Source organism: Paramisgurnus dabryanus, chromosome 16 (genome assembly GCF_030506205.2).
Source record: "Paramisgurnus dabryanus chromosome 16, PD_genome_1.1, whole genome shotgun sequence".
Taxonomy (NCBI): Eukaryota; Metazoa; Chordata; class Actinopteri; order Cypriniformes; family Cobitidae; genus Paramisgurnus; species Paramisgurnus dabryanus.
Genome location: NC_133352.1, coordinates 14,957,535 through 14,983,343, shown reverse-complemented (window position 1 = coordinate 14,983,343; position 25,809 = coordinate 14,957,535). Strand labels below are relative to the sequence as shown.

General features: G+C 38.8%; 4 protein-coding genes across 12 annotated transcripts in view; 2 read left to right on the top strand and 2 right to left on the bottom strand.

Moving 5' to 3' along the window:
* Nucleotides 1-3,598, top strand: part of fam13b (family with sequence similarity 13 member B) — a 50,016-nt gene extending 46,418 nt beyond the window's left edge. For all 5 annotated transcript variants that reach the window (XM_065266596.2, XM_065266597.1, XM_065266599.1 and 2 more), the window contains one exon: nt 1,694-3,598. In XM_065266596.2, coding sequence (XP_065122668.1) covers nt 1,694-1,817 — 124 coding nt within the window. In that variant the 3' untranslated portion in view covers nt 1,818-3,598. The remainder of the gene's footprint in view (nt 1-1,693) is intronic.
* A 2,768-nt stretch (nt 3,599-6,366) lies between these two features.
* On the bottom strand, nt 6,367-15,056 carry klhl3 (kelch-like family member 3). Of its 4 annotated transcripts, XM_065271290.2 has the most exons (15): nt 14,719-15,056; nt 14,017-14,133; nt 13,795-13,901; nt 13,494-13,615; nt 11,523-11,685; nt 11,315-11,424; nt 10,833-10,949; nt 10,601-10,750; nt 10,399-10,516; nt 10,119-10,316; nt 9,921-10,022; nt 8,259-8,387; nt 8,034-8,174; nt 7,808-7,951; nt 6,367-7,730 (listed from the first exon to the last, which is right to left on the bottom strand). In XM_065271290.2, exons 1-15 carry the CDS (start codon nt 14,730-14,732, stop codon nt 7,702-7,704), a joined length of 1,761 nt encoding a protein of 586 aa, XP_065127362.1. In that variant the 5' UTR covers nt 14,733-15,056; the 3' UTR covers nt 6,367-7,701. The 4 variants fall into 4 exon arrangements, with proteins under 4 accessions (XP_065127362.1, XP_073668186.1, XP_073668187.1 ...); XM_073812085.1 differs by lacking the exons at nt 14,017-14,133; nt 14,719-15,056 and having other exon boundaries at nt 13,013-13,615; nt 13,795-13,821; XM_073812086.1 differs by lacking the exons at nt 14,017-14,133; nt 14,719-15,056 and having other exon boundaries at nt 13,112-13,615; nt 13,795-13,821.
* Nucleotides 15,057-15,212: 156 nt separating this feature from the next.
* On the bottom strand, nt 15,213-19,476 carry hnrnpa0a (heterogeneous nuclear ribonucleoprotein A0a). The gene is made up of 4 exons (XM_065266604.2): nt 18,573-19,476; nt 15,850-15,950; nt 15,701-15,762; nt 15,213-15,367 (listed from the first exon to the last, which is right to left on the bottom strand). Exons 1-2 carry the CDS (start codon nt 19,384-19,386, stop codon nt 15,910-15,912), a joined length of 855 nt encoding a protein of 284 aa, XP_065122676.1. The 5' UTR covers nt 19,387-19,476; the 3' UTR covers nt 15,213-15,367; nt 15,701-15,762; nt 15,850-15,909.
* dpf2l (D4, zinc and double PHD fingers family 2, like) lies at nt 19,390-25,660 on the top strand. 2 transcript variants are annotated; one of them, XM_065266602.2, is made up of 12 exons: nt 19,390-19,521; nt 19,658-19,770; nt 20,322-20,482; nt 20,563-20,670; nt 20,797-20,996; nt 21,117-21,209; nt 21,304-21,388; nt 23,741-23,872; nt 23,952-24,083; nt 24,166-24,278; nt 24,542-24,623; nt 24,783-25,621. In XM_065266602.2, exons 2-12 carry the CDS (start codon nt 19,739-19,741, stop codon nt 24,863-24,865), a joined length of 1,221 nt encoding a protein of 406 aa, XP_065122674.1. In that variant the 5' UTR covers nt 19,390-19,521; nt 19,658-19,738; the 3' UTR covers nt 24,866-25,621. The 2 variants fall into 2 exon arrangements, with proteins under 2 accessions (XP_065122674.1, XP_065122675.1); XM_065266603.2 differs by lacking the exons at nt 19,390-19,521; nt 19,658-19,770 and adding an exon at nt 19,826-20,037 and having other exon boundaries at nt 24,783-25,660.
* Nucleotides 25,661-25,809: the final 149 nt, after the last annotated feature.

Genomic DNA, 25,809 nt, shown 5'->3' with positions numbered 1-25,809 from the left:
GTGAAAGAGTTAAACAACAGTAGGCTATTCCATATACATATAATGAAGTATCCTGGTCATGTGAATGATCGTGTAATTAACCACACGGGCAGCGCATTATAAGGCGTTTCGAATAAAAACTCACACATCCACCGCAAATGTATCTTCATCCAAATGCATGAGTTTTATTGGGGAGGAGGCATGGAAATATATTTTTTTACATGAGAAACAGTAGAGGGTATGCATTGACGTCACTTTTCCATGTGACCACGCCGGAACTCGCCCTGTCGAGTGGCAAACGTTCAACAAAATGGCTGGTTTTCTCATTGCGGATGTTGCAAAAATGCCAGTAAAACTGACTATTATCAGCTTACATTGAATTTAGTTGGACTTGATAGCAGAGGTGGACAACACTTGGTTACATCAGTTACATTTTCCAAGCTTGTGTGCTTTGTTAAGGTGTTTGTCTTGGGAAAAAATTACTTCTACATTCTAAAGCATAAAATCATACTATGTATTCTTTAATATTGCATATTAAAATGTATTTAATAACTAATCACATTAAAATTGTGTACTTTTACTTGAGAAAAAGTACGTTCATGTACTTAAAGGTACAATTTGTAAGATATTTGCAGTAAAATTTCCAATAACCACTAGTCCGGTGTTATATATTTTGTCCAGCTGATTACTATCTCTATCTCTAATGTTTTCAACTACTTGTAAATTATGAGAAAATTGCTGCCTTAAACAGTGACACGGGGCAGTGCAGTCGCCTGTAAATGACGTTAATATCTACGTTACCCTTTGTTACTGCCTTTACTGACGTAAAAACCACATGACAACAGTGTTGTGGACAAAAGCGGAAGTAATAGCGCCTGTCAGGCCACTCGCTTTTTTATGGTAAGTTTGTTCATTTTGATTGATTAACAATTGCGTTTTGAACATTACATGAAACATTACATAATAAAAAAAAACGATGTCATCAAACACAACATTTAAACAACTTTATTACTTTACCTCATGTGATTTCTCGTTCTTGTCTGATTGATGGCCATCAGCGTTTGAGTTAAAGACAACAAATCCCATCAGTCTACGCTGCTTCAGAGCTTCATTAATCTACGTCATTGTTATTGATTTGATCTGCCGCCCTCTAGTGGCGCGGATTATACAAATTGCATCTTTAAATATTAAATGTCTCTCCTTTTTTAATCCCCATAAAACCAAAGGGCAGTCCTTCCAGAAAAACGCTGAGTTGTTTTTTTGTGATTGTTGCACTCGATGTTGTTCTCGATCTTGTGGCACGTTCTCTTAAAAAATGCGATGGAATATGCGGGATATTAATGCAATGAAATTGCAGGAACTTGCAAAAACTGTTTGCATATTCACCTCACTTTATAACGTTCCCATGGCAACATGGGACAAGGCTGCGCTTGTGTAAAGTTAATGCAACATCTTTTAACTTTCTGCTAAGATATATGTGTTTTTTGCTACGAAAATGCGGGGATTGTGGAATCATGCAAACCTGCATATTTTGCACATAGAAAACTGCAATTTATGCTGCAAAAGTGTGGTGTATTTGAAAAAAAAAGAGAGACTTAAATTACATCTTGTAAACAGGGGTATAGTATGTGCATAATATGTGCCCTTTAAAGAGCGCGTCTTACATGCATTACATTTTGTGTAAGATGACAGCATTGCTATGTTTTTCTCACAGGACTGTTCAAAAGGAAGACCGTACGCCTATGATGGATGAATACAAAGAGTACAAACGCATCAAAGCCAAACTGCGTCTTCTTGAGGTCCTCATCAGCAAACAGGATTCATCCAAGTCTATCTAAAGCTCCCGGGGCCTGGAGCCAATCGGATCGGACGGGCCCTGCATCACCTCAAAGGCCCAACCAATACCCTTTCAAGTTAAAGTGACGGTAGCCGCATCCATCACCTGCTGCATTGCTGCCCCTTCTCACTAAAGAGGATGCCCTCTTGTCATCTAACTTAGAGGAATATTTCGTCTTTCCTTCTCTAAGTTTGATATTCAGACTTTAGTTTCTCAGTTTAACCTCTAGCTTTCTCATACTGAGAAGTGAACGGAGGTTATGTGCTGAGTTGGGTGAACATTATAGACATTACTGAACTCTTTCACAGACCACAAGAATGCTCTTCATATTTCAAGCACCCATGTCATGATCCTCCACTTCCGTTATTCATGGGATACTGTTTAAAGAGTGCGATATGGCTCAGTTTATATTTATGTACACTTGTATAAATCTATACTATAAGTAGGTATGTGTTTTTTGAATTGAATAATGTGTATTCGTCCCTCAGCTTCTTTGTTACAAATGAAAGGACTCTTGTTTTACGGTGGTGCTCCTTTTTTGTAATTACACGTTTGGAGCGGATCGGACTGACTGAAACTACTCAGCAAATGCAGTTGGACTGTCACAAGCTATTGCTGTAAACCTTGCTATCACTGATTTATATGTATATGATACATAACTTTATGTGTAGTACTCTGTATGTAACTCTTACCGTGTTTATAGCTCACATATATAATATGCGTTCGGACGATATAATTAAAGTGAAGATAAATGCCAAACTAAGCTGTAGTTGGTTTGTCAGTGTCAGATATCAGCGATGGTTTCAAAGACACTATAGATAGACCCACTTTTGATGGATGGGGTTGGATTTTTTACTGTAAGGAATTTTGCCAGTATATCCATATTCAGCAAAGCATCATAAAAGAAACTTTTTGAAGTAATTTTAATGTCATTAGATGACTAAGGAATATAAAGACGCGGTGTGACCCATGACCATTGCATACAAGCTTGTTTTGGGGATCGGTTTTCTTCCTTGTGTCAGGAGTCATTTTAACACCGATCCATCGTGATTGTTTTTCAGCCACCAGCCCGTATCATAACGGTATCAGTTTTTACGACCCATCCGTGGTTGCCACTGGTATCAAGTGTAATTGTTTTGTTATGCAGTCGGTTGTGCAGTATATTTCATAAAGTCTTATCAAATAGATAAGAGATGAAGGCACACTGGATGTTTTTAACTTCGATCACTGATAAAGAGAGAAGTACGGTTGCTGGCATGGATCGTCACGGTCATAAAGATGCATTTTTATTGCAAAGGTGAGCTGAATGAGTCTGGTAAAATGTAACTTTATGTCAGCATGCACAGTGGATGTGTTTGTGACCGCTAAAGGAGACGATGGAGATTATTTGCACAGCATTCTGGGAATGCAGCCTGTTTTGTTTTTGTTTTTGAAATTGTTTATTCAAGCACTGCTTGTGTGTGAAGGTTGTTTGACAGTCACTGTCGTGTTATTGTGATGTCCTTTTTTATTACGGTCGTTTTGTACTTTAGTTTTTTATCATCTTACCTTTTGCAGTACATCTCTTGACAGTGTGATTCCTCTGTATATTAGTGACACAACTGCTTTGTCTTGTTTTGTATAAGCTTGTTAGTAGTGAGTTTGCATGGCTGGAATTTGTATTTCTATTTTTGTGCCATTAAAAAATGAGCAATAATTAGCAATGAGGTCAATAGCATTGGAATGAGAGACCTCCTGTATCCAGTATGTGCATTTTCAATAAACTGCTTGTGAGTATATTCACTTTTTGTTTCTGATTACTTTTCTTGGTCACGTTATGATTTTTGGGGCAGGTATTACGACATGTTGCAAACTATCTAAAGTACTACTCTTTCAGGACTTCAGAAGCCAAATTTTTTAAGCTCTAGCAATGCAATAACAAAACACTGGCAACCACGCACAACACCCTGGTTTTGCACAGACATGCACTACTCGCATTTCTTCATGAAATGTAAAAATCTAGTTCCAGCTTATATTTCTGTTCCTAAAACAAATAAAGAGGAAAAGCTCTGCCTTTTTTGCTGGATTTTGCTATCCTAAGGAGCTACTAAAAGTCTGGAGTTTTGTGATCTTAAGGAGCGGGATGGGTTGTATTAGTTGTGTTAAATACGTAGGTGCTTGTAAAACCATTTAGAGGGCTTTATAAGTGAGTAGCAATAGTTTGTAAATGATGCAAGGTAAAACTGGGTTTATATGATCAAACTTGTGTACCCTGGCAAGAAGCAGTGTTTTCCACTTTTGTTGCCTATTTATTGGGGATGCAAGACAACCGGCCAGCAGAGCATAACAACAATCTAATCTACACATCATAAATGCAAGAAGCTTCTCTTCATCAGACAGAATATGTTCCACAGCTTTGTATACTTGAATGTATTTCAATATACTTAAATATCAGCAAACAGATTTGTAATTTTGTGTTAAATAAAATTTTAAAAGTTATACACTACAAATATACTATTTAAGTATAGTTCAACTTCAGTAGTATCTTAGTGCACTTGAAACAAGCAGAGGCGGACACTACTTGAGTATTTTAAGTACATTTTCCAAGCATCTGTGCTTTATCAGTGTTTGTCCTGGGGAAAAAATTATTTAATAAAAAATGTTCACTACAAAAGTAACTTCTAAAACATAGAATCATACTGTGTATTGCTTTTATATTGCATATAAAAAATTATTAAATACCTAATTACAGAAAAATGTGTACTTTTCTTGAGTAAAAGTACAAAAAGTACTTTTTACTTAAGTGAAAGTAAAAAAATACTGGATGTTAAATGTACTTAAATATTAAATATAAACCAAAAACTTACAATTATGAAATGTAGTGGAGTAAAAATTATAATTTGCTTTGGAATGCATGTTTTCAAAAAAAAAAACACTGATGCTTTAAAATTTACTTTTTTGTAGAAAGTAAAAATACTTAAGTTAGTGTCTAAGTATACTATATTAACACGAGAGTTGTTCACTGTCAAGCATCCTTCATTTTTGCTTTTGTTCCTCGCCTTTAGCGTTCATGACTCACTGATGCCCTCCAATGGCGGTTCATCAGAAAATAATAAGCTTGTTCAACTGCAAGAACCGCAAGCGAATGACGTCAAAGTACCGCGAGAACGATTTGAGAGATCATCCAATTTTGCCTTGCTCTCGCGGTGCTATGACGTCATCCGCCTGTCATGAGACAAACCTAAACATGTCTAGAGGGGATACGGCTACGGACAAATCTCGCGAGATGTTGAGTGTTAGGTTAGGTTTTGGGGTATTGGCTAGACAGGATACAGCTACGGCCTAAATCCAGAGAAATGTTGGGTTTAGGATTAGGATGAAAACATTGCTTATCCGGCGAGGTTTTGGCTGTGGCTACAACTGACAGCTGATTCTCTACAGTATAAATATGCATAGATATATATGGACTTTGAACTTGTTTTAACGCGTCTTTGCTTATAGCCATTAGGAAAAAGGTTTCCCTCGTAGATGGTTTACTTTTTTTATTTGCTAATAAAATATATCAAATAAATTTGTTTTTATATTTACTCGTATAGGAATAACTGTGTTATAAGTGGGATATTGTACAAATAAATCCCCTCAGTGATATCAAACTGTCGGGAACATGACCGTACCTCACCTTACACCTAACTGTGATACTTTCTAATTTATGAATCTTTCTCAATTATATCATTAATCAAACGTACACTTAAATTGATAAGAGCAAACGTTGGCGACCACAGGTTGCAACTAATTGCGGGCTGCAACAACGCAAATATACTGGTTCATTTGGCGGAACAAAGTATATAAAGTGGGATGAGTTGGATCTAGATCCAACCCCGCCCCCTGGATGTTGTGTTCCGCAGTGAGGACTTTCTTTTACTGTCTATGAGTGAGGACCATCAAAACGCATAAAGAAGCTACGGTATCCGTGACAGGACAAACATGTCAAGTATGAGACAGCTAGTGACCATAGACAGTAAAAGAAAGGTAGTTAAAAAAAAAACAGTTAATCATGTAAGATCTTTATACACCACTGATAATATAATTATGTATATTATATTGCATTTCTGTCACGAGATCCTTCTAAAAGTTACACAATTCAATTTTAACAACACTTGTAGTTAATTTATTATTATATATTTAGACATACAGTAACACCTTATGTTCACAAACCACATTTGTCCATAATTTATAGATAACGCATCATACTGTAATGTCAGTTTTAGTGTTACATGATTTATAGATATCAAAGGTATATGGCAGCTGTTGTATCTGCCATCCTGCAAAATAAGCTCTAAGCCCCGGAAACATATTTGCTTCATGTCAAGCCTTGTTAAGTCTTTCTGCATAGTGTGAAGTTATATCAATATGTCCATTAACAAATGAGGTTGTTTAAATGTGAGTGAATCTTTGGGAGATTAATTGGAGCAATAATTCTTGTAAACAGGAATGTTTGACAGCAAGCAAAAGTAAAGCTTTACAGAACTCAAAATAGAGGAAAAGCACATTCAAACATTTTTATGACAGTCTTAGCATTATTTAAAGTCTTTAATTTCCAGTTCTGTTCATAGATTCAAATACTCAGCCTATATTCATGATACAGAATGTGCTTTAAATTAATTGTGCTTTAAAAATATGAACCTGTGCCAGGTTGCTTGCTTACCTGCAATTGAAATAGTACCAGCTCTGCTGTATAAAGATGATGTTCAGTGCAAAAAGTTACTTAAAGCAACACTATGTAGTTTTTTTACCTTTAAATAATGTCTCTAAAATTATTTCAGTGATAGAACAACTTTTAACTGGACAAATTGTACTGTTACTGCAACCTGAGCAGCCTCCTAGCTGCTACAAGCACACTCTGAAAGTGGCGGTGGAGGGTAGGAAACACAGCCCCGACCCTCCCCCTGCCTGCAGAAGAGTGTCTGATACCAGGCACTGTTGCGCTTTTCAACCACATGGGGGAGCTGTAAGTCATTTTTACATGGAAACTACATAGTGTTGCTTTAAGATTCTGTTACGCTTGGCAGAGATTCCCAAGCCAGTGCAATTTCAGGGAAAATGCATTTATAGACAGAGTTGTAATGGAAAAAGATGTTTACGGTCTGTGTGTCCAACATGGACGACTACACACCTAAACTGCGTCATAAAAGTGCATATATACATATAACATAGTGTTATTTATATAATTATGTGTTACATTTGGCAATTACCCTGCGAGATTTATATGGAATTTCAACATCCTTAATATTACATACAATATGGCACAAAGCAGCTAAATAAAATTATTTTCAAACTAGTGTTCATGTTTGTTCCTATACACTTAAACATAAAACAAGTATCCCTGTAACAAAATAAAAACACAAGTCTGTGATATACGGTCAGAGCAAAAGACCCTGATCCAGAATCCAGTTAAAGGTGTGCGATTAGCGTTAATCTGTAAAAATGCTGGGACATCATAATAAATCTGCTTATGTGAGTGTTTTTGCGTAGGTAATTCAGTAGTAAAGCAAGCAGGCAGATCTCCGTTGGCACAATCTGTACCTGCCCCCATTTAGTTTCTCACGGCACTCACATGTTCTTTGTCCGGTCATTTAGTCCAACCTGGTCACTTTAAATGAGGGCTTGTTCAACACTCATCATATGCAGGAGCCGTGTGGCCTCCGTTTAAAATAACAGAGCTAAATGGCACATTCTGGAGACTTGGGAGAGATCAGGTCTCTGTACGCGTGAGTTCACGAGGATCCAGCAGACGGCGAGGTTCTTCTGAGACATTTCAGCGTCAGGTTTCTGCTTCAGATCACAGTTTGTCTATCACAGCTGATCCCTGGACAGGTGTGCGAAGACTCACTGCCCAGGACTTTTAGTCATAATTGCTTGTCTATAACAGACACCCCTGAAAAAGTCGTAAGCAACATCATGTGGTTGTGCATATATCTGGACAAAAAAAATATATGAGGAAGTGATGCGTACCTGCATAGCTTCGACCGTTGCTCATGTTGGTTGGGATAAGGCTCCATTTATCAGCAGCAGGGTCGTAGTACTCAACAGAGGACAGGTTACACGACCCATCATCTCCTCCGATAACATACAGTAACCCGTTAATAGCACACACGCCTGGAGACGACACATTTCAATTAGCAATTTAAAAATGAAACCCATCTTTCTGATGGTGAAAGATTTGGGAGGTAAATCTCACCTGCGTTCCTCCGGCACATGTTCATGTCACACACCTGCCTCCAGGTGTTAGAAGCTGGGTCATAGACCTCCACGCTCTTCCTCACCAGCGGACCGTCGTGCCCACCTGCAGCGTACAGCTGACCACTGAGCACCCCGACCCCTGTACAAACATACCAATTTTAGATTCCTGCCCATAAATAAATTAAGCCATAAAATGCAAAAATCCAAATATTAAGGATCTTACCTGCTCCGCTGCGTCTGGTGCTCATGTCCGCCACAAAGCTCCACTTATTAGTGACCGGGTTATACTCCTCCACAGTACTCAGACACTGACGGGACGCTCCATCATAACCTCCGACAGCATACAGCTTCCCTGTGCACAGAAGATAACACACTGTGTAAAATAACTACTACACTGCAAAAGATTCTTAGTATTTTTGTCTTGTTTTAAGTAAAAATATCAAAAAATTCTTAAATTAAGATGCTTTTTCTTAATGAGCAAAACGACTCAAAAGAAAATAAGTCTAGTTTTTAGACCAAAAATATCAAATTTAAGTGATTTTGTGAACAAAACAAGCAAAAAAATCAGCCAATGGGGTAAGCAAAAAAATCTGCAAATTTTTTCTTAAACACTAATTTCAAGAAAAATTCAAGAAATATTTTCTCACCCCATTGGCAGATTTTTTTTGCTTGTTTTATGCACAAAATCACTTAAATTTGATATTTTTGGTCTAAAAACTAGACTTTTTTCTTTGGTCGTTTGATCAAGAAAAAGCATCTTAATTTAAGAATTTTTTGGATTTTTTTTACTGAAAACAAGACAAAAATACTAAGAAAATCATTTTTTGCAGTGTACGGGGTGTCAATCGATTAAAATATTTAATCTAGATTAATCACATGATTTTCATGAGTTAACTCAACTTAATTGCACATTTATTTGTTCTATATTTACCTTAATTTAACACTTTTCAAGTTTTTAATATTCTAATCATCATTGGCATGGACAAATATGGATGTTTTATGCAAATGTATGTTTATTATTAGTGAAGGAGTATAAAAATTATTTTGAAAAAAATGTAACCGCAAAAAAAAAACAACGACTGCATCCATACCTTAAAATCACTGGTAAAACTAATAGATTTAGCATACATAAAGTCAAAAACAATATTAATATATGTTCAATTTTTTATTATTTGATTGACATTGAGACAGACAGCTTTAAGATTTACTGTATAATGCAAAGATTTAATATTATATAATGTTACATTAGATATTTTTCCTCAACACTTAATCAAACATTCACCTAAGACATAAGATTATATCTGCATGAATTCTTGTCAAAACTCTTTGTATATGTGTAAAAATTGGGGTCGCCCGCCTGTGTGCATGCTTCAGATGTGTCACTCAGCGCGAGAAAGATCGTTTTCGAGTCTTGTCACTCTTAATTACTCTTTAAACATCAATCAGGTCCTAAACTTTATATATCTTAATAACTATTTTAACATCAAGCAAGACCTCCACTTTATTTTCTAATTCCTGCATTTTTAACACCGAAACAAAAATCTCAGAAGCGCACGAGGATGGACACGCATCATTTGTACTAGTTAAGCATTTAGGACAGTACACCTCTCCGAAAATGTACAAATATAGATCATTTAAGATGTTTGGTGACTATTTACTGTCTAAGGCTGCGTCTCAATTTATGCATCAGCAAGCTATATGCCAAGGGTCAAAAAGAAATCGTTAATCAAATTAATGTTGTTAAAATGAATTTAATGTGCTAATTTTGACAGCCCTAACAACTATACTAACAGACACCTGCAACTTCATCATAACATCATGATGGCATTTAAAACGCTCCATACAGAAGTTACGCATCATGTTTGCTCAAACACAAAAAGCTTACCATCGACTACGCCCACCCCTACACTGCTGCGCCTTGTGTTCATGGAAGCCACGAACATCCACTCATTAGTTTTGGGGCTATAAGCCTCCACCGACGACAGGCCTGCAGAGAGAAAGGCAAATTTAGACACCATATTCAATAGAAAACTGCATTCTATTTGTGTATCCAAGCACATTAGTAATAAAATAAGGTATGTACCTGTACTTCCATCAAAGCCCCCGACGGCATACAGCAGATCCCCCAGTACAGCTGCACCTAAAGTGCTGCGGCGTTCCTGCATGCTGGGTAGAGAGCTCCATTGATCCCTCAGCCCATCGTACACATCCACCGTCCGAACACGCAAAGAGCCGTTAAACCCTCCCACTGCATACACCTTACCGGCCATATAAACCACACCTAATGACACACATATGCATGCAGAGAGTTAAGGCTAAGCAAGAAACGAAAACCGATTAAGAGATGCAGAATTAAAGCCAACCTGCTCGACAGCGTCTGGACGGTAAGTCTGCCACCTGGTACCAGCGGTCCTCCTGGAAGTCATAGCACTCCACACTGCGGATGGCTTTTGGAGCCTGACCCCCCACCACCATCATCACCTGTAGAAACAAATCCATCCATTACTTAATCCATCAGGATGCGTTTATGAAACTGTAAAGTGTTGACATACAGTGTGTAAATACCTTCGGCAGACTGACTGGCGTGCGTGGTCGGGTTCTGTCGGTCTTTATAAGGTGCCTCTGATCTGCAGGTAAAAGGTGGTACTTCATTGCTTCGATGAGAAAGTCCTTACATGTGTTGTTGTTTTTAATTAAGGGTTCCTCTTCCACGATCTGTCCAAACATAAATTGAATCTTAAACACGATGCTCAACAAAATTATTTAAACAGGTATTTCATTTCACAAATGGCCATACCTGAACCAGGTAATCTCTGGATAGCAGTGGCAGTCGAACGCGTTCCATTAGTTTTGGCATGTGCTCCAAACGGGCCTCTTTATCGTGCTTTATCCACGCAATCATAGCCTCAAAAACCTGGGGGTGTAAAAGCAGCAGATCAGTGCTGGGCGGCTTCCTGATCTTCCTCGCTGACATCACTGCCTGTGCAACTGCCCACATGACAGCTGCCATCCAGTGTGCATGCAGGCGCAGACTTGAAACGCAAGTCACTCGTAAGCAGAGAGAGCAGCTAATGAAGTGTGACTTTGTGACTGCCAGATGGTTCGTCTCCAGCACACAGATCGAAAAACACAGCCATCATTCTGCTGTCTACAAATCATCCAAAGCTGACCAAAGCAAACCCACTCAGTGATGTGACGCATACAGACATTGAAAAGCACAATATGCAGATGGTTAAACTTAGAAACATCATCTTCAGTTCCAAAGTGGACAGCTGTTACCTTCTCCTCAGAAGACACAGTCAGTTTGTCACTGGAGATGAGACTGCACACCTGCTGCAAGGAAAGAGCCATGAACTCCTCACCGAGCATGACATCTGTAAAGTGCTGCTCTGCTCAAAATATACACGGAGAAAAAACACACTGTAACATATGTTGTAAATCCATAACCTAATACTCGATCTGTGTATGCTAAGTTTATAGAGCTCACCAGCATAAGCATGGGCCAGGCTGAGCAGTCCTGTGCAGGCGTGAAGGTCGGCGAATGCTCGGATGCCCAGGCAGTTGGTGGGATGGAGCTGAGCCTGCAGGAAGTCACAGCAAACCTGCCGAACATCCATCAATTGCAGCAGACTGGCAGCGGGGAGCAGAACCTGGATAAAAAAAAATTCACAGCAAGATAAAAATATACACACTGGTTATTTTAAGTCATGCACACTTTACATTGACAGACAGAGGACTTGATTTATGTTGGATAACTATGTAGCTAGTAATATGACTCATGTCTATTGACGTCCTTTCATACATAAGCAAATCCTGCGAACCAGAAACAGAATTTAGATAATTTCACATTAAGACGTGTGACTCATATATACTAGATAGATCACAAAGCGGTGTTTTTCAGTTGGGGGAAACACTTAAAATAACAGGAGGGTACTGCACAATCCTATTTTGTACGATAAGCAATAATAATGACCCAAGCAATGAATCCATGATGTGCAGATAAAATAATAACGCTCGAGCATGTGTTACATCGGAATGCTGCCCATTTTATATGCACGAGTCATTAGATGAAACAATATCCATGTATTAAAGGGATAGCTCACCCAAAATGTAAAATTCTGTCATCATTTACTCACCCTCAATTTCTTTTTTCCGCTAAACACAAATAAGGATATTTTGAAAAATTGTCTATAACCAAGCGGATCTGCAGCACCATTGACCTCTATAGTAGAATAAAATAATATTATGAAAGTCAATGGTGCCCCAGATCTGTCTGGTTACACTATTTTCTCAAAATGTCTTCCTTTGTGTTCAGCAGAACAAAGACATTTATACAGGTTTGTAACAACATGAGAGTAAGTATATGATGACAGAATTTTTTGGGGGGTGAACTGTCCCTTTAAAGTATATTTTCAAACAAAAATGAAAACTCCCATTATTTACCCACACTCAGGCCTTCCCAGATGTATATGAAGTTGAACACAAACAAATAATTTTATATTAAAATTAGGGCTGCATAATGATTAATCGCAACTAACTGTTTACATCATATATGTGTGTGTACTGTTTTTAATAAAATTGTATATATAAATACACATACATGCAGGTATAATTTTAACAAACAAAAAAAGTATTAATATATATAACAGAAATATCCATGTGTGTGTGTGTGTGTGTGTGTTTATATATACATAATTATTATAAACAATACAAACACATATATGACGTAAACAAAAACTTTTATTCTGCAAACGATTAGTTGCGGATAATTGTTAGCGGCCTTAATTAAAATGCTGTTATGTTATCCGTTTACATGCAGCTTAAAATGGCAAAGGATAGAAGCACATAAAGGTAAAGATACTTAATTATAAAATAAATTTATTATCTACATAATAAACAAGTAAATGGTTAAGGATAACATATGGCTGGTATTAAAAAAAAAACTATGAATTGCTATAAGACAACTAAAGCACTTACAGTATATAGTAGGAACATTTCCTTAGAATAAGAAATGACATATGGGAACACAAAACACATGCCCACTGCATGCCATTGTTGAAACCCCCAAGGACCTACTAAGCCATAAACAGCTTCTGGCCCTCTGAAGCATCTGCCCATCCTGTCCACTTAGCGTGGCTTCAACACAAGCCTTTCAGATCATCTGTTCTCTACTGCTGTATTCCTCACATGAAAACAAAAGACAACAGAATGCACAGGGACAAAAGAAGACCAACAAGAGGGCAAAGGGCATCAATCCTGGACATCTCAGAGGACTTCCTGTGCTCTTTGCTCATTTCCTCTCTTAATAATGAGAGGAAATATGCTGCCTTGCAATAGCAGCAACACCAGAGTAAAGAGTGTATGAATAGATTACACAGAAAGACTAACCAAATACACATCAGTCACAGTCATCATTAGTATGTTTGTAACGGTACGGTGTGTATGCGTCTTAACGTACCTGAACGTTATCTTCAGACACTTCGATTTCCGCAGTGTAAATATAATCCACAAGCTTCAGGAACGTCTGTCCATCAACATCCCTGATCTCGACATGATGAGCTTTGCTTTCACTCATGTCACCTTGACACAAGTACAACACAGATTTAATAGCGAACAAACTTGAGCTATCCCATAACGCTGAATGGTTAAACCATTGCAAACAACATTCAAGAACAGTAAAGACGCTGTAGACTGGTCTGATGTTCAGGGTTTAGCATTGCTGTGCATCTATCATATGAAGTGCCCAGTTAAACAAGTACCTGTGAACATAGCGCAGAAGTAAGGACTGCAGGATGCTAAAACGACTCTGTGTGCTGGTATTTCCACTTCACCCGCCACCAGCAGAACATCACAAAGCATCCTCCGGCTGTAGTCACACAGAAAATGAATACAGTGTTAGATGGACATTGATATAAGCATGCAAAACACTGAAATATTCACCAATATATGTATGTATTCATGAATAAACACTCTGCACCAACCTTCTCAAATCATTCATAAGCCGAAAGGCCTTTCTCATGTGTATGTGACTGAAGGAGTGAAGCCCTGGCTCTTTAGCATCCGAATCCAAACTAGGCAGGGGACAAGACACTTCACACCTAAATCCAAAACATTCAGATCGTAAGCAGCATCATGTCATTATTACATACAAATGTTGCGCAACTAACAAGACAAGAGCATTAGCATATCTTCGCGGTCTTGGGTTCGAGTCCACAGGGAACACGTTTACTGAAATGAATGTATAGCTTGCTGCACAATAAGTCGCTTTGAATTAAATGCATAAATGTAAACGTGCGCAGTTTATATAAGTTAGTAGACATCCGTTTATAGGGAGTCAAGTTGCTGCGCTAAACACGATAATGCTTTAAAGTCTTCTCAACTAAAGACCCTCTAACGTTATTACAGCTTTGATTTAATGTGTCGTTAACCAATATATTATGTAATATTAGACATAACACTTAAATACAAAGTAGGACCTTAAAAATACTTGTTGAAAATGAGCAAATAGACTAAACATTCTACAGTTAGCAACTTAGCGGCTGTAGACAACGCTGCGCGCTATCTTGCTAATTTTACGTTTAAACATCAGCTGTAGATTGTATAACTTACTCTTCATTTTCTCTTTATAAACAAGCACTCATTACTTGTAAAATCCATCCCTTTGCGTTAAAATGAACACTTACCCGTCACAGTCCATGTTGAGTAGCGCGCGAGGCAGTTGGCTAAAGTTAGCTTGCTACATCATTTTCATGCGGTTTTCGTAGGACAAACTATGTTCACTGGTGTGTGCGAGGTTTCAAAGCTTCCAGTCGACTGCTGAATGTTTTCATCGGCCGTTTTCTGGACAGTGCCGTCTTGTAAAATGTGTTATAAAAGAAATCTCTCTGGTTAGCATCGGGCAGTCATTGCTGGATTCACTAGCTTACAGCCGTCGTAACGGTACTCCATCATCAGCGCGTTGCCTAGCAACAGTGCTACAACTGCTCCGAAATCAGCTAGGTCACTTATTGGTTTAACCAAAGAGCTGCTTTAACAGATGCTGCTGTTCCCTCATCAGCTACATGATGGGTTAATCATTTACGTTAGTTCAATTCAGTTACATAAATAATTTATTGGTCCCATTTATTTTCAAGTAAGACCCCACTTCAAGTCATACATTAACAGACACCAGATGTATTTCTTTATTTTTTTCTTTATTGAATTCACAATCACATAAAACACATTTATGTGTACAAGTAAAATTTCATTCAACTCCAACATTATACACGTATAAACTCCAGCCAGCTGATCTTCAACCTGACGTCATCAAGGCATCATCTTCACCGGAAGTGGCTATATAAGGAGGACATGCAGCTTAGTTCAACACATATTTCAAAATATAGTGATCTGCTACCTCAAAAGTGGTTTTCAGTGACAAGACAAATACAAAATCATTTTGGAGTGAATTGTTACTTTAAGACATCTCTGTAAATTCTAAAGCAATATGCAACATGTTTAAGTTTTTAAAAGTATAATCAGGATATAAAACGACATACAAATAATTTACAAAATATCATCTTATTAAATGGATTCAGATTTGTTGCCCTCAAAGACTCAAAGGAATCCATTCCCTGTTGTAAACAGAATATATTTATTTATTTATTGGTTTTAACTACAAAATCTTACCAAAGGCATCTTGCCTATAGGCGGTCCCCAGGCACACAGTGTATGCATTCCATATGTTAACACTGCAAGATAACAAAAAGTATTATTAAAAACGTGTAAATATTTGGTGGTGTTACCTCTATGAAATTTTACCTAAAATAACTGCTCACCAGAAGAAGTCCTCGTATTGTCCTTTAGGGCTACTGGATTCTCAGCTGAAGCAGAGGTTATCAACCAGCCACACTTGGAAGTGAGATTTTATTTTCTCCCTCTGTGAGAAAAGACGACAAGATGCAAATACATTCAGTGTCACGTAATCAAGTCATGGCTTTCCTTATCACATCCAACCATACAGCCATTCTGTGACACTACTCTATCCCTTTAAACACAATCACAAATGTGTAAATCTGATAGTTTGGTCAAAAATGAACATTACCCCACAATTTACTCATCCTTAAGCCATCTGAGATACACGTCCATCATCTGTCAGAAAAACACAATTTTGGATTTATTTTAGAAAATTTACTAGCTCTTCCTAGCTTTATACTGGTGGAAAATAGAGTCCATGACTTAAGTTTTGCACCTGCATTCTTTACTAAAGTTGTGCTGTGGCCCGTTTACCACCGCTATGAATCTTGGAAAAGCCAGGACATTCACTAAAATAACTCGTATTACGTTCGTCTAAAAGATGATGGACATTTGTATCTTGGTTGGCTTGAGGCTGAGTAAATCATGTGGTTATTTTCATTTTTGCTGAACGATCCCTTTAAGAAAGGTCTATGTTGGAGCTGTCCTTTTTGTTGAACAAGTAGTACATTTCACTTGTCAAAGGGCCAGACCAAATCAAGTTAAAACAGATTTGCATACAAACTATGAAATTAAACCGTTGCATCTCACTGAATTATGAACAATATCCATTGTCCTCTCAGCGAACCAGAAATGTAATAGGACAAAACACGAGCAAGACACCGAGATGAGGAGGGGAGGGGGATTGATTAGATGTATAGTAAATAACTGAAATCACAAACCTTGAGCTCAAAATATGCTGATCTCCTTTGCATTTGATGTCATTAATATCTGGAACTAATGCATCAAGTAAACAGGAACTATAAGCCCCATTCTTCGGTTTGACCTTAAACTGAAAATTGTCTAAAATATTGGATTAAGACATAACTACATAGACCACAGTCACCACAGCTTCACATACATTGGACTACAGAGCATATTCCATGTTCCACTTCTCCTCTATTTTACATGATCACCGCAAGGTAACACTAATAAGTTTGTATTTAGGTAATGCTGAAATGAAGTTGCATGCACGCTTTACACTATCGAATACCTGATTTAAGGAGTCTGTTCCAGGTGGCTCCACAGTATGTTAAAGACACACCTGATGTAATGTCTTGTGTATAAAGTATTTCTACAAACCTGGAAACCTGGTGCGATTATCCTATGGATTTTCAGCTGGGTTTCTACATCTCTGGAGTAGCCCTGGAGAATCCAATGACGTAGTAGTGGACACAGCTAAGGTATAGATCCGTCTTATTTGGTAAGACTATTGGAACAAAGCTCTAAACATATTTTAAGAATAAAGACAACATATCTTTCATGGTTGGGAAAACGTTAACATCCCCACACGACTGATATAGAGAGTTAATAAGGAGCCCTAAGACCAATGCCTGATAGAAGCAAAGGATCAGCATACGCTATCCTTGCCTCCAAATTTTAGTCTTACCTAGAGGGCAAAACAGAATTACTAGGCGGGCTTCATACACGTCAAAACCACTCAATAAAGCTCAACTAGTCATAAACCATAATGGCTACGTAATAATAATAACTTTTATTAATAGAAATACATACAGTTCAGTTGTGTCTGCAATAAACAATATTCAATAGGTTATTTCGTTGGAGAGCAGTAATACAATGAGATAAATGCATCCTTCACTAATAGGTTAAACTAAAGGCGTGATTTTGAGTTGTTTTGTTTTTTTTACAAGAGCTTTGACTTCAAAAATTCACTGTAACACCAATTACAATATTTCCATAATGAAATCTGAACTATTTAACAAAAACACTAGTTTGGAGATACACGTTTGTTACTATAACGAAATATTGAAGTTTTGTAGAAAATGAACACCGAAACTAATCCCTTTGATTCATTTTCACCGAGACGGAACAAATGTTTATCCATCCAACACGCTGGACCGTCGAGGGTCATTTATAAGATCACGCGGCTACGTGAAGCGCTTAACCAACCAATGAGAGATCAGACCTCTACAGAGATTCACTGTGATTGGCTCTAAACGACAGATTTAAATACGTCGTTGAACAAAAGGAAACAAAAGACAATCAAAAATACAATACATATACTAAAAAGGAGAAAACACATGCCTATGCTAACAAGCAAAAATACTAATCTTAATTCAAATGCACAAAACGTGAGAAACAGTTTGGCAAATGCAAGTTCTGATAATAAGCAGAAATCCAGAGTAGTCGTCCTATTTGTCTTGCTGAAAAAAATCTCCCTAGTATTTTAGGGATATGACGGGTGCCTTTAAGCAAAAGGGTGTGTTGTAACAGCTGTGAGAGGTAACGTTTGATAGGTAACCCCCTACCTATGATCTGCTAGGCTGGATTAGTTGTGTGAACTCCTGAACGAATTGAAGCGTCATTGTTTCAGTCAATGCCAAGCCACGTTAAGGTGACTCGTTCTGGTTACTTTGCTGAATATAACATGTGGTCAAAATTGTGATGTGGCCTGGGGAAGGGGCTGCTCTTAATATCAGACCTAACGCTTGCTTTTAATATGAGCCTCCGTAACCCCCCCTGCCGTAACCACCACCACCACCACCACCTCGGGAGTAAGGAGCGCTGCTTCTGCCCGAGTAATTACCTTTCATTGGGCCATAGCCAGAGGACTGCTGGCCATAGCCGCTGCCAAAGTCACTGTAGCCGTTACCCCCGCCGTAGCTCTCCATTTGGTCGCCGTAGCCTCCCCCATACCCGCCACCGTATCCGCCTCCATAGCCTCCGCCGTAGCCACCATCACTTCCTCCATAGCCGCCTCCGTAACTGCCGTATCCGCCGCCTCGTCCGCCATAGCCGTTCTGCGGTCTGCCCATCCCCCGTCCGCCTCCTCGGCCTCCCCGACCACCGCGACTACCAGCAGCCTGCATCTCCTGCTTGGTCAGGGCTTTCTTCACCTCCACTTTATGTCCATTAATAATGTGAAACTTAAGGACCACGGCTTTGTCGGCAGAATCGTTATCCTCGAAATACACAAAGCCGAAGCCTCTTTTTTTGCCGGTCTCTTTGTCCGTGATCACCTCTGCTTTCTCCACCGCACCGAACTGAGAAAAACAGTCGCGGAGGTGATCCTCTTCAATGTCGTCTTTAAGGCCACCGATGAATATTTTCTTCACCTTAGCTAGGGCCTCGGGTCTGCCGGCATCTTCGCGCGCTACGGCTCTCTTGATCTCGACGTTATTCCCGTCCAACACATGAGGACGGGCCGACATGGCCGCGTCCGCCTCCTCCGGACTCGAGTAGGTCACGAAACCGAAACAGCGAGAACGTTTCAGCTGCTGGTTCTGCACCACCACGCAATCCGTGAGGTTTCCGAACTGCTCGAAATGCGTGCGCAGGCCATCGTCCGTAGTTTGGACATTAAGTCCACCGACAAAGAGCTTGCAGAGCTGGTTTTCCATTTTGCCGTCGTGCTCGTAATCTAATCTGCGCGAGGTTAGGCTCGTATAAAATGGCGGCGATATATAAATGGCGGCGGTGCGACCAGATGATGTCATGCAAAGTTAACCACGCCCACCGCGGAATGCGCTCTAAAGGTTTACAGTCATTTTTATATAATTTTACTATCGATTATTCATATTCATTTGATATTTGTACCACTTCACATTTCTCTTAAGTCGATTCAGTGCTCATGTATGCAACGAGGGTAAATCTTTCGGGTTTTTTTAACAGACAGATGGCTCCAAGTCCAGTTCAAAAGATGCTCAACGCGCACGCGCAGTAAAGACAACAACAGCACATTACAACAAAACAATGGCGACCGCCGTTGAGAATATCGTTAAAGTGTAAGTACATGTACTTTTTAACCACTTCAATCGATTTTACTTTGGTATTTTCATATAATGGCTGAACTGAGATGATTTTGTATTCGATGATCGGAGCTAACTTCAGATAAGGTATCCTGTTAGTTAAATAGCGCTAACGAGCACCTCGTTCATTCATTGTTTTCCGTGACATCAAAGCGCGCTACAACGTGACTTCTTTAAAAATTAGTTACACCAGTTGGTTAGGGTTTATGTTGTTTATGACTGCGCACTTCTTTGTACAACTATGTAAGTAGATTTATGTTTTCTATACTGTCTTTCATTTTCATTACTATTAAACGCTGAAGGAAAAATGGGCACCATTGATGTCCATTGTTTGCATATCAGCACGTTGTTCCGCACTAAGCGTAACAGTACCCTAAATGCCAGTGTGTTATTTTTCTAAAACAATATTTAAAGAAGTAAATCATTGGGAGGTGTTTTAAAAGCCTATGAATTTTGTTTGGCTAAAAATATATATCATGCCATGATGGGATTGCTCTATCTTATTAATTCTTTGTTGTATACCACAGGCTTGGAGAGCAGTACTATAAAGATGCTCTTGAACAGTGTCACAGTTATAATGCCCGGCTGTGTGCTGAAAGAAGTATCCTTATGCCCTTCCTGGATTCCCAAACTGGAGTTGCCCAGAGCAACTGCTACATCTGGATGGAAAAGAGACACAGAAGTGCAGGTACAGTATTTCCCCAATTTAAACTCCAGTTGTTGTGTACCCTTTCAATAATAACATCCAATTTACAATTGTCTTTTAAGGGACCGCACCAGGACAGCTGTATTCGTATCCTGCACGACGCTGGAGGAAGAAAAGAAGAGCTCATCCTCCAGAGGATCCTGCTTTGGTTTTTCCTCCAATCAAAACTGGTATTCTAATAAAACCTGCCTTATTACTAGAGATGCAGCCAAATGTCTGTTTATCTTCACTTAGCAATAAAATCTCAGTAATCCATCAAATATATCAAAGTAATAGAAAAGTGCCTCTTTCCTAAGCTGAACTGGAACTGGGCCTAAAGAAAGATGTATTGGGCCCTCTGGATGGAAGTAGTCTGGAAGCCTTACTAAAAGGAGAACCCCTGGATAAAAGAGTACCCACAGAACTCCGACCTCAACCAGAGGAAGAAACCAATCTGGCGGAGGTCACCGGACCCAGTGCCCCCAGCACCCATACTGGCTCCACACGTGTTAGAAAGGTATATGGTAGAGTTTTTGTCTATTGGGTTCTTTAGAAAATGTATAATCTAAACTGTGCTCGTAAATGAATGTTGCTACTACATGAATGCAGGGAGTGATACGTCTCTTGTCATTTTTAGAGAATCCTTGAGCCAGAAGATTACCTGGATGATCTGGATGATGAAGATTTTGAGGAAGAGACTCCAAAAAGACGTGGAAAAGGAAAGTCTAAGGTAACATACCAACCTGTGCATTAACTGACATTATTAAGCATGGGTTATTTTGGTCTAGAATGGACAGTGGTATGATGATGTTTTCATCTGACAGGGCCGTGGGGTAGGAAATGGAAAGAAGAAATTGGAAGCTGCTGCTGCGGCACAGGAAGATCGGGATAAACCGTATGCTTGTGATAGTGAGTTACATTTATACATTTGACAGACAAGACTTACAATGCATTCAAGCTATACATTTTATTCGGTTTCACGATTCATATGTGCGTTGCTGCGTATGTGCATTTCAGTTCTGATGTAAACAGGTTAGATCATTCACACTGCATGTGTGAGCCGCGCATGCTCACGTCACAGAAGTAGAGCTGAACCAGCAGTGTTGCAGTCTATGCATCCATATATGCATCTATAACCTCATTCACACAGCACTTTGGTCCCAGAAATACCTGTAAAATTGGCAGACAAGCTTCTGTGGGTACGCAAACACGTCCCGTAAATGTTCTGGGGTTGCTCCTGGAAAGAGGACATAGTAACATTGCTGTGAGATACCCGGAGAGCCCTCAGTGTGAACAAGATGCAGAAACAATGCCATAAGGGGCGTGTCGTAGTAAGGACGCACGTGTCATGGCAACATGAAGTTATGGTTCAGCTCTTTAAAACAAGGAGTTTACATGCAGATTAACATACATGACGAGAAATGTCTGCAAACTGAAGCAGATATCTGGTAGCTCGTCACTCTCTGCGCTGAAGCGGAGACCAGCAACATAAAAGAATAGCATGTCATGCGCTTATATGACCTTATAATAAACAAAAAAGCCTGTGCATCACCGCAACAATATATATCATTCAGGCCCTTCAAAACGTTTTTTTTTTTTTATGCATACTTACATTCATAATGAGAATTGTCTGCAAACTGGACTGAAGGGGGCTCATCAAATATCCAACTCTGAGACTGAGATCATTCACCAGCATACTAGAACAGCGTGTCATGCGCCCCTTTATAATCTTGTCATGAACAAAAATGCATTTAAGTGGTTTCTGGAGAGAGAAATGAAGGATAATAAGCAAACTTTATATACGCTGCGGAGAAAAAACTACCAAGTGCAGGACTTCACGTCACGTGTCTTTCCGGGATATTTACGGGATATTCTGGCAAATCATTGGCAGTGTGGATGAACCATAATGCGTCCCAGACGCATATCCCGTGTATTTTCCGTAATGTCTGTGTGAAATAGGCCAATGGCTCAAACTACTGATCCACTTGTTCATGTTGATGTGACGTAGTAGGAAGCCAAGGCGATTTTAAACTGTTTTTCAGTCTGCCTTTAATATACGTATTTTCCAGAGTATAAGTCGCATCAGTTAAAAATGCGTTTTGTAGAGGAAATAAACATACATAAGTCTACATGTTATACATCTCACTTTTATTTAGAAAATGATTTCACAAAATCCTAGCCGAAGAAAATATATTTAATCTGGAAAGGCAAGTTATTCAACTAAACAATAGCACAGAACAGCAGGCTGAATGGGTTAAAGTAAGTTATTTACACGATTAACAATAGCATACAGAACATACCTGAGAGGCTGAATAGGCTAAATTAACACGACAAGCCAAATCAAGTTCAAAAAGGTCCCAAAATCATTCCACATCACTGAATCCATTGAATTAAATAAATACAGGAGCAGCATAGAGCGGACTCTCACGGCTGTAGACGGTAATGGTTTCTCTTGGTTCATGTGAAATAATTTTGACGTATAAGTCGCACCTGACTAGAAGTTCCAGGACCCGCCAAACTATGAAAAAAGTGTGACTTATAGACCGGAAAAAATTGTAATATAATTCAGTTTGGTGTTGAATGATTAATTTGCACATGGGGTTTTCTTAAGGCACAACTAGACTTTCACCACAGGGGGACATTAAAGCCACTTTGTTTATATATTATGTTTTTTATACAAAATCTACTCACTGTATAATGTTAGTGAAGATTTCTTTATCAACAAAACAACATATTTTGAAATAAGATTTTCTCCTCTCTTGAAACCTTGCTGGTCTACATGTAAATGATCTCCGATTAGCTAGTGCCTGTGTGTCTGCGTAGTTAACGCTGAATAATAAATGGGTGTTGATACGTAAACACAGGCACTCGTATGTTAATGCACTTGTGATTGTGATGTCAATGCCATGGCAAGTTTTGACTAGGCCGTGTCTGTAGCTTTGTTTCGTATGTTTGTTGTCGACTAGTGAGGGAGCTTTGAGTTGTGAAACTAAGGAGAATTGCTACACCTGACCATACTTTAAATCTCTGTGGGGCCCCATGTACTTCCTATTAACATCCATTCTGGATCATCCAAGCCCAAGTTACCAGCAAAGATACGGGCAAACCAGCATCAAATGTGCTTTTTAACTACATATGTGCTTCAAGTGATGCAATCACAAAAATTTTGAACCATGTTCATACATGTATTTAGTACAGTTGTGGTTGGGTGCTTTAAATTATGCTGCTATCTAAAAAAAAATTTTTATTCTTATTTATCAGTTTGTGGAAAGCGCTACAAGAACAGACCAGGTTTAAGTTATCACTATACACACTCTCATCTGGCTGATGAAGAAGGAGAGGACCGAGAAGAACCTGAGATTCTTCCACCTCCCCCACCAGAGGAAACCAAGAGTGAGTTTCAGCGTTCTTCCTTCATTCATTAGTCGTTTTCACAGATTGTAGCAGAATATCTGATCTTATGTTTTTGCAGCCCCTAAGAAAGGTCCAAATGGCCTTGCGTTACCCAATGACTATTGTGACTTCTGCTTGGGTGATTCCAACATGAACCAGAAAACAGGCCAGTCTGAGGAGCTGGTGTCCTGCTCCGACTGCGGACGTTCAGGTATGATGCCAAGACTTTATTCGTAAAGTCAAAGCTCCCACATTCAAAACGTTAACCTAGCATTTCTTGAAATCCTCCCCAGGACATCCATCATGTCTGCAGTTCACCGCCGTAATGATGGCAGCTGTAAAGACCTACCGCTGGCAGTGTATCGAGTGCAAGTGCTGCAATGTTTGTGGCACATCGGAGAACGATGTGAGTATCCTGTTTACTTTGGCCTATTTACCATCATTAATGCAGATCACTGTTGTTAACACCTGGAACTTACGTCCTGTAGTAATTGAATTTGGGGGAAGGGTACCTCTTAATTTATCACTCACTTTGTCAGTATGTAGTTCCATGTTAATAAAGAATAAAAAATACAATGTCGCCACGCTATGGTGTTGTATATGTATGCTTGACGTACGCAATTGTCCGCAAGTATTATAGTAGCTGACTTCATAAATCCTTTATCCCAGGACCAGCTTCTGTTCTGTGATGACTGTGACCGAGGATATCACATGTATTGCCTCAGCCCACCAATGTCTGACCCTCCAGAAGGTATGAACATGGATTTACATTTACAGGCACTTTTATCCAAAGCTATACATTTTATTAGTTTGCATGTTCCCTGAGATCGAATCCACCAACTTTGCACTGCTAATGCAATGCTAAACCACAGATATTGTATATAACAAGGCTTGTTTACCATGTTTACAGGAAGCTGGAGTTGTCACCTGTGTTTGGCTCTGCTGAAGGACAAGGCCTCCATTTATCAGAGCCAGAACAACTCGATGGAGTAACTGCGTAACCATGACAACAGGCGAGCCTGTATCCCTCACACGTACACACAGAAACCCATTTGTACTGTGGTACGATTTTACAGTGTGGTGGACATGAAGAGGTTATTGGCCCTGTTTTTTATTTCACTGTGACTTACACATTTACACATCACAAAGAGTGTTTTCAATGGACTGAGTACACACAGGTGAAGTATGTAATAGATTATTTGTACTACATGCATTATTTGCAACATTTCCACATTATGTTGGTCCGAATGGTACAGATGATTCGGCATCTGTTTATGCATTGCCAAATATTTTTTCTTTTCTGCTTACTTAAAACACATTTGTTTACATGAAAGTGAACGTATGGCCTGATCTTCCAAGGATGTTATTGATTTAAACATTTAGTTGTGCAAGCAATGTATCTCTGTATCTTTGTCGTATGTAATTATTTCTTGCAAGTCCTTATTTCAGGAAGTAATTGTGTCAAGGTCCAGATTTAAAAACCGGGAGATGGTGCTGTATTATTATTATTATTATTATTATTATTATTATTATTGTTAATATTATTTCATTCTCTAGATTCACTCATGTATCTGTTTTAATCACACAAAACACTCTCATAAGGCGGGTTATCTTTTGTAGTAGAATTTTGTATATGGTATAACCCATATCTATTACTGTCGACTAATTATATTGAATTATTGTCAGTACCGTATAGTTTTTTGGTAATTCATGTTGGTTTGTAATTGGTATTGAATGTATTTTGCTGTATTTTTTATTTACATTTTTCATATTGCCCTTTCCATAATAAACATGCATGTAACAGATGTTAGCTTAATGTTTTTTTTACAGCTGCCAGTACAGTAAAACCATGTAGATTTATCAGTGTATGTATAGATCATAACAACTCAAAGTGAAACATCCACATTTGAAAGAGTGTGCATGTGATTCAATCATGA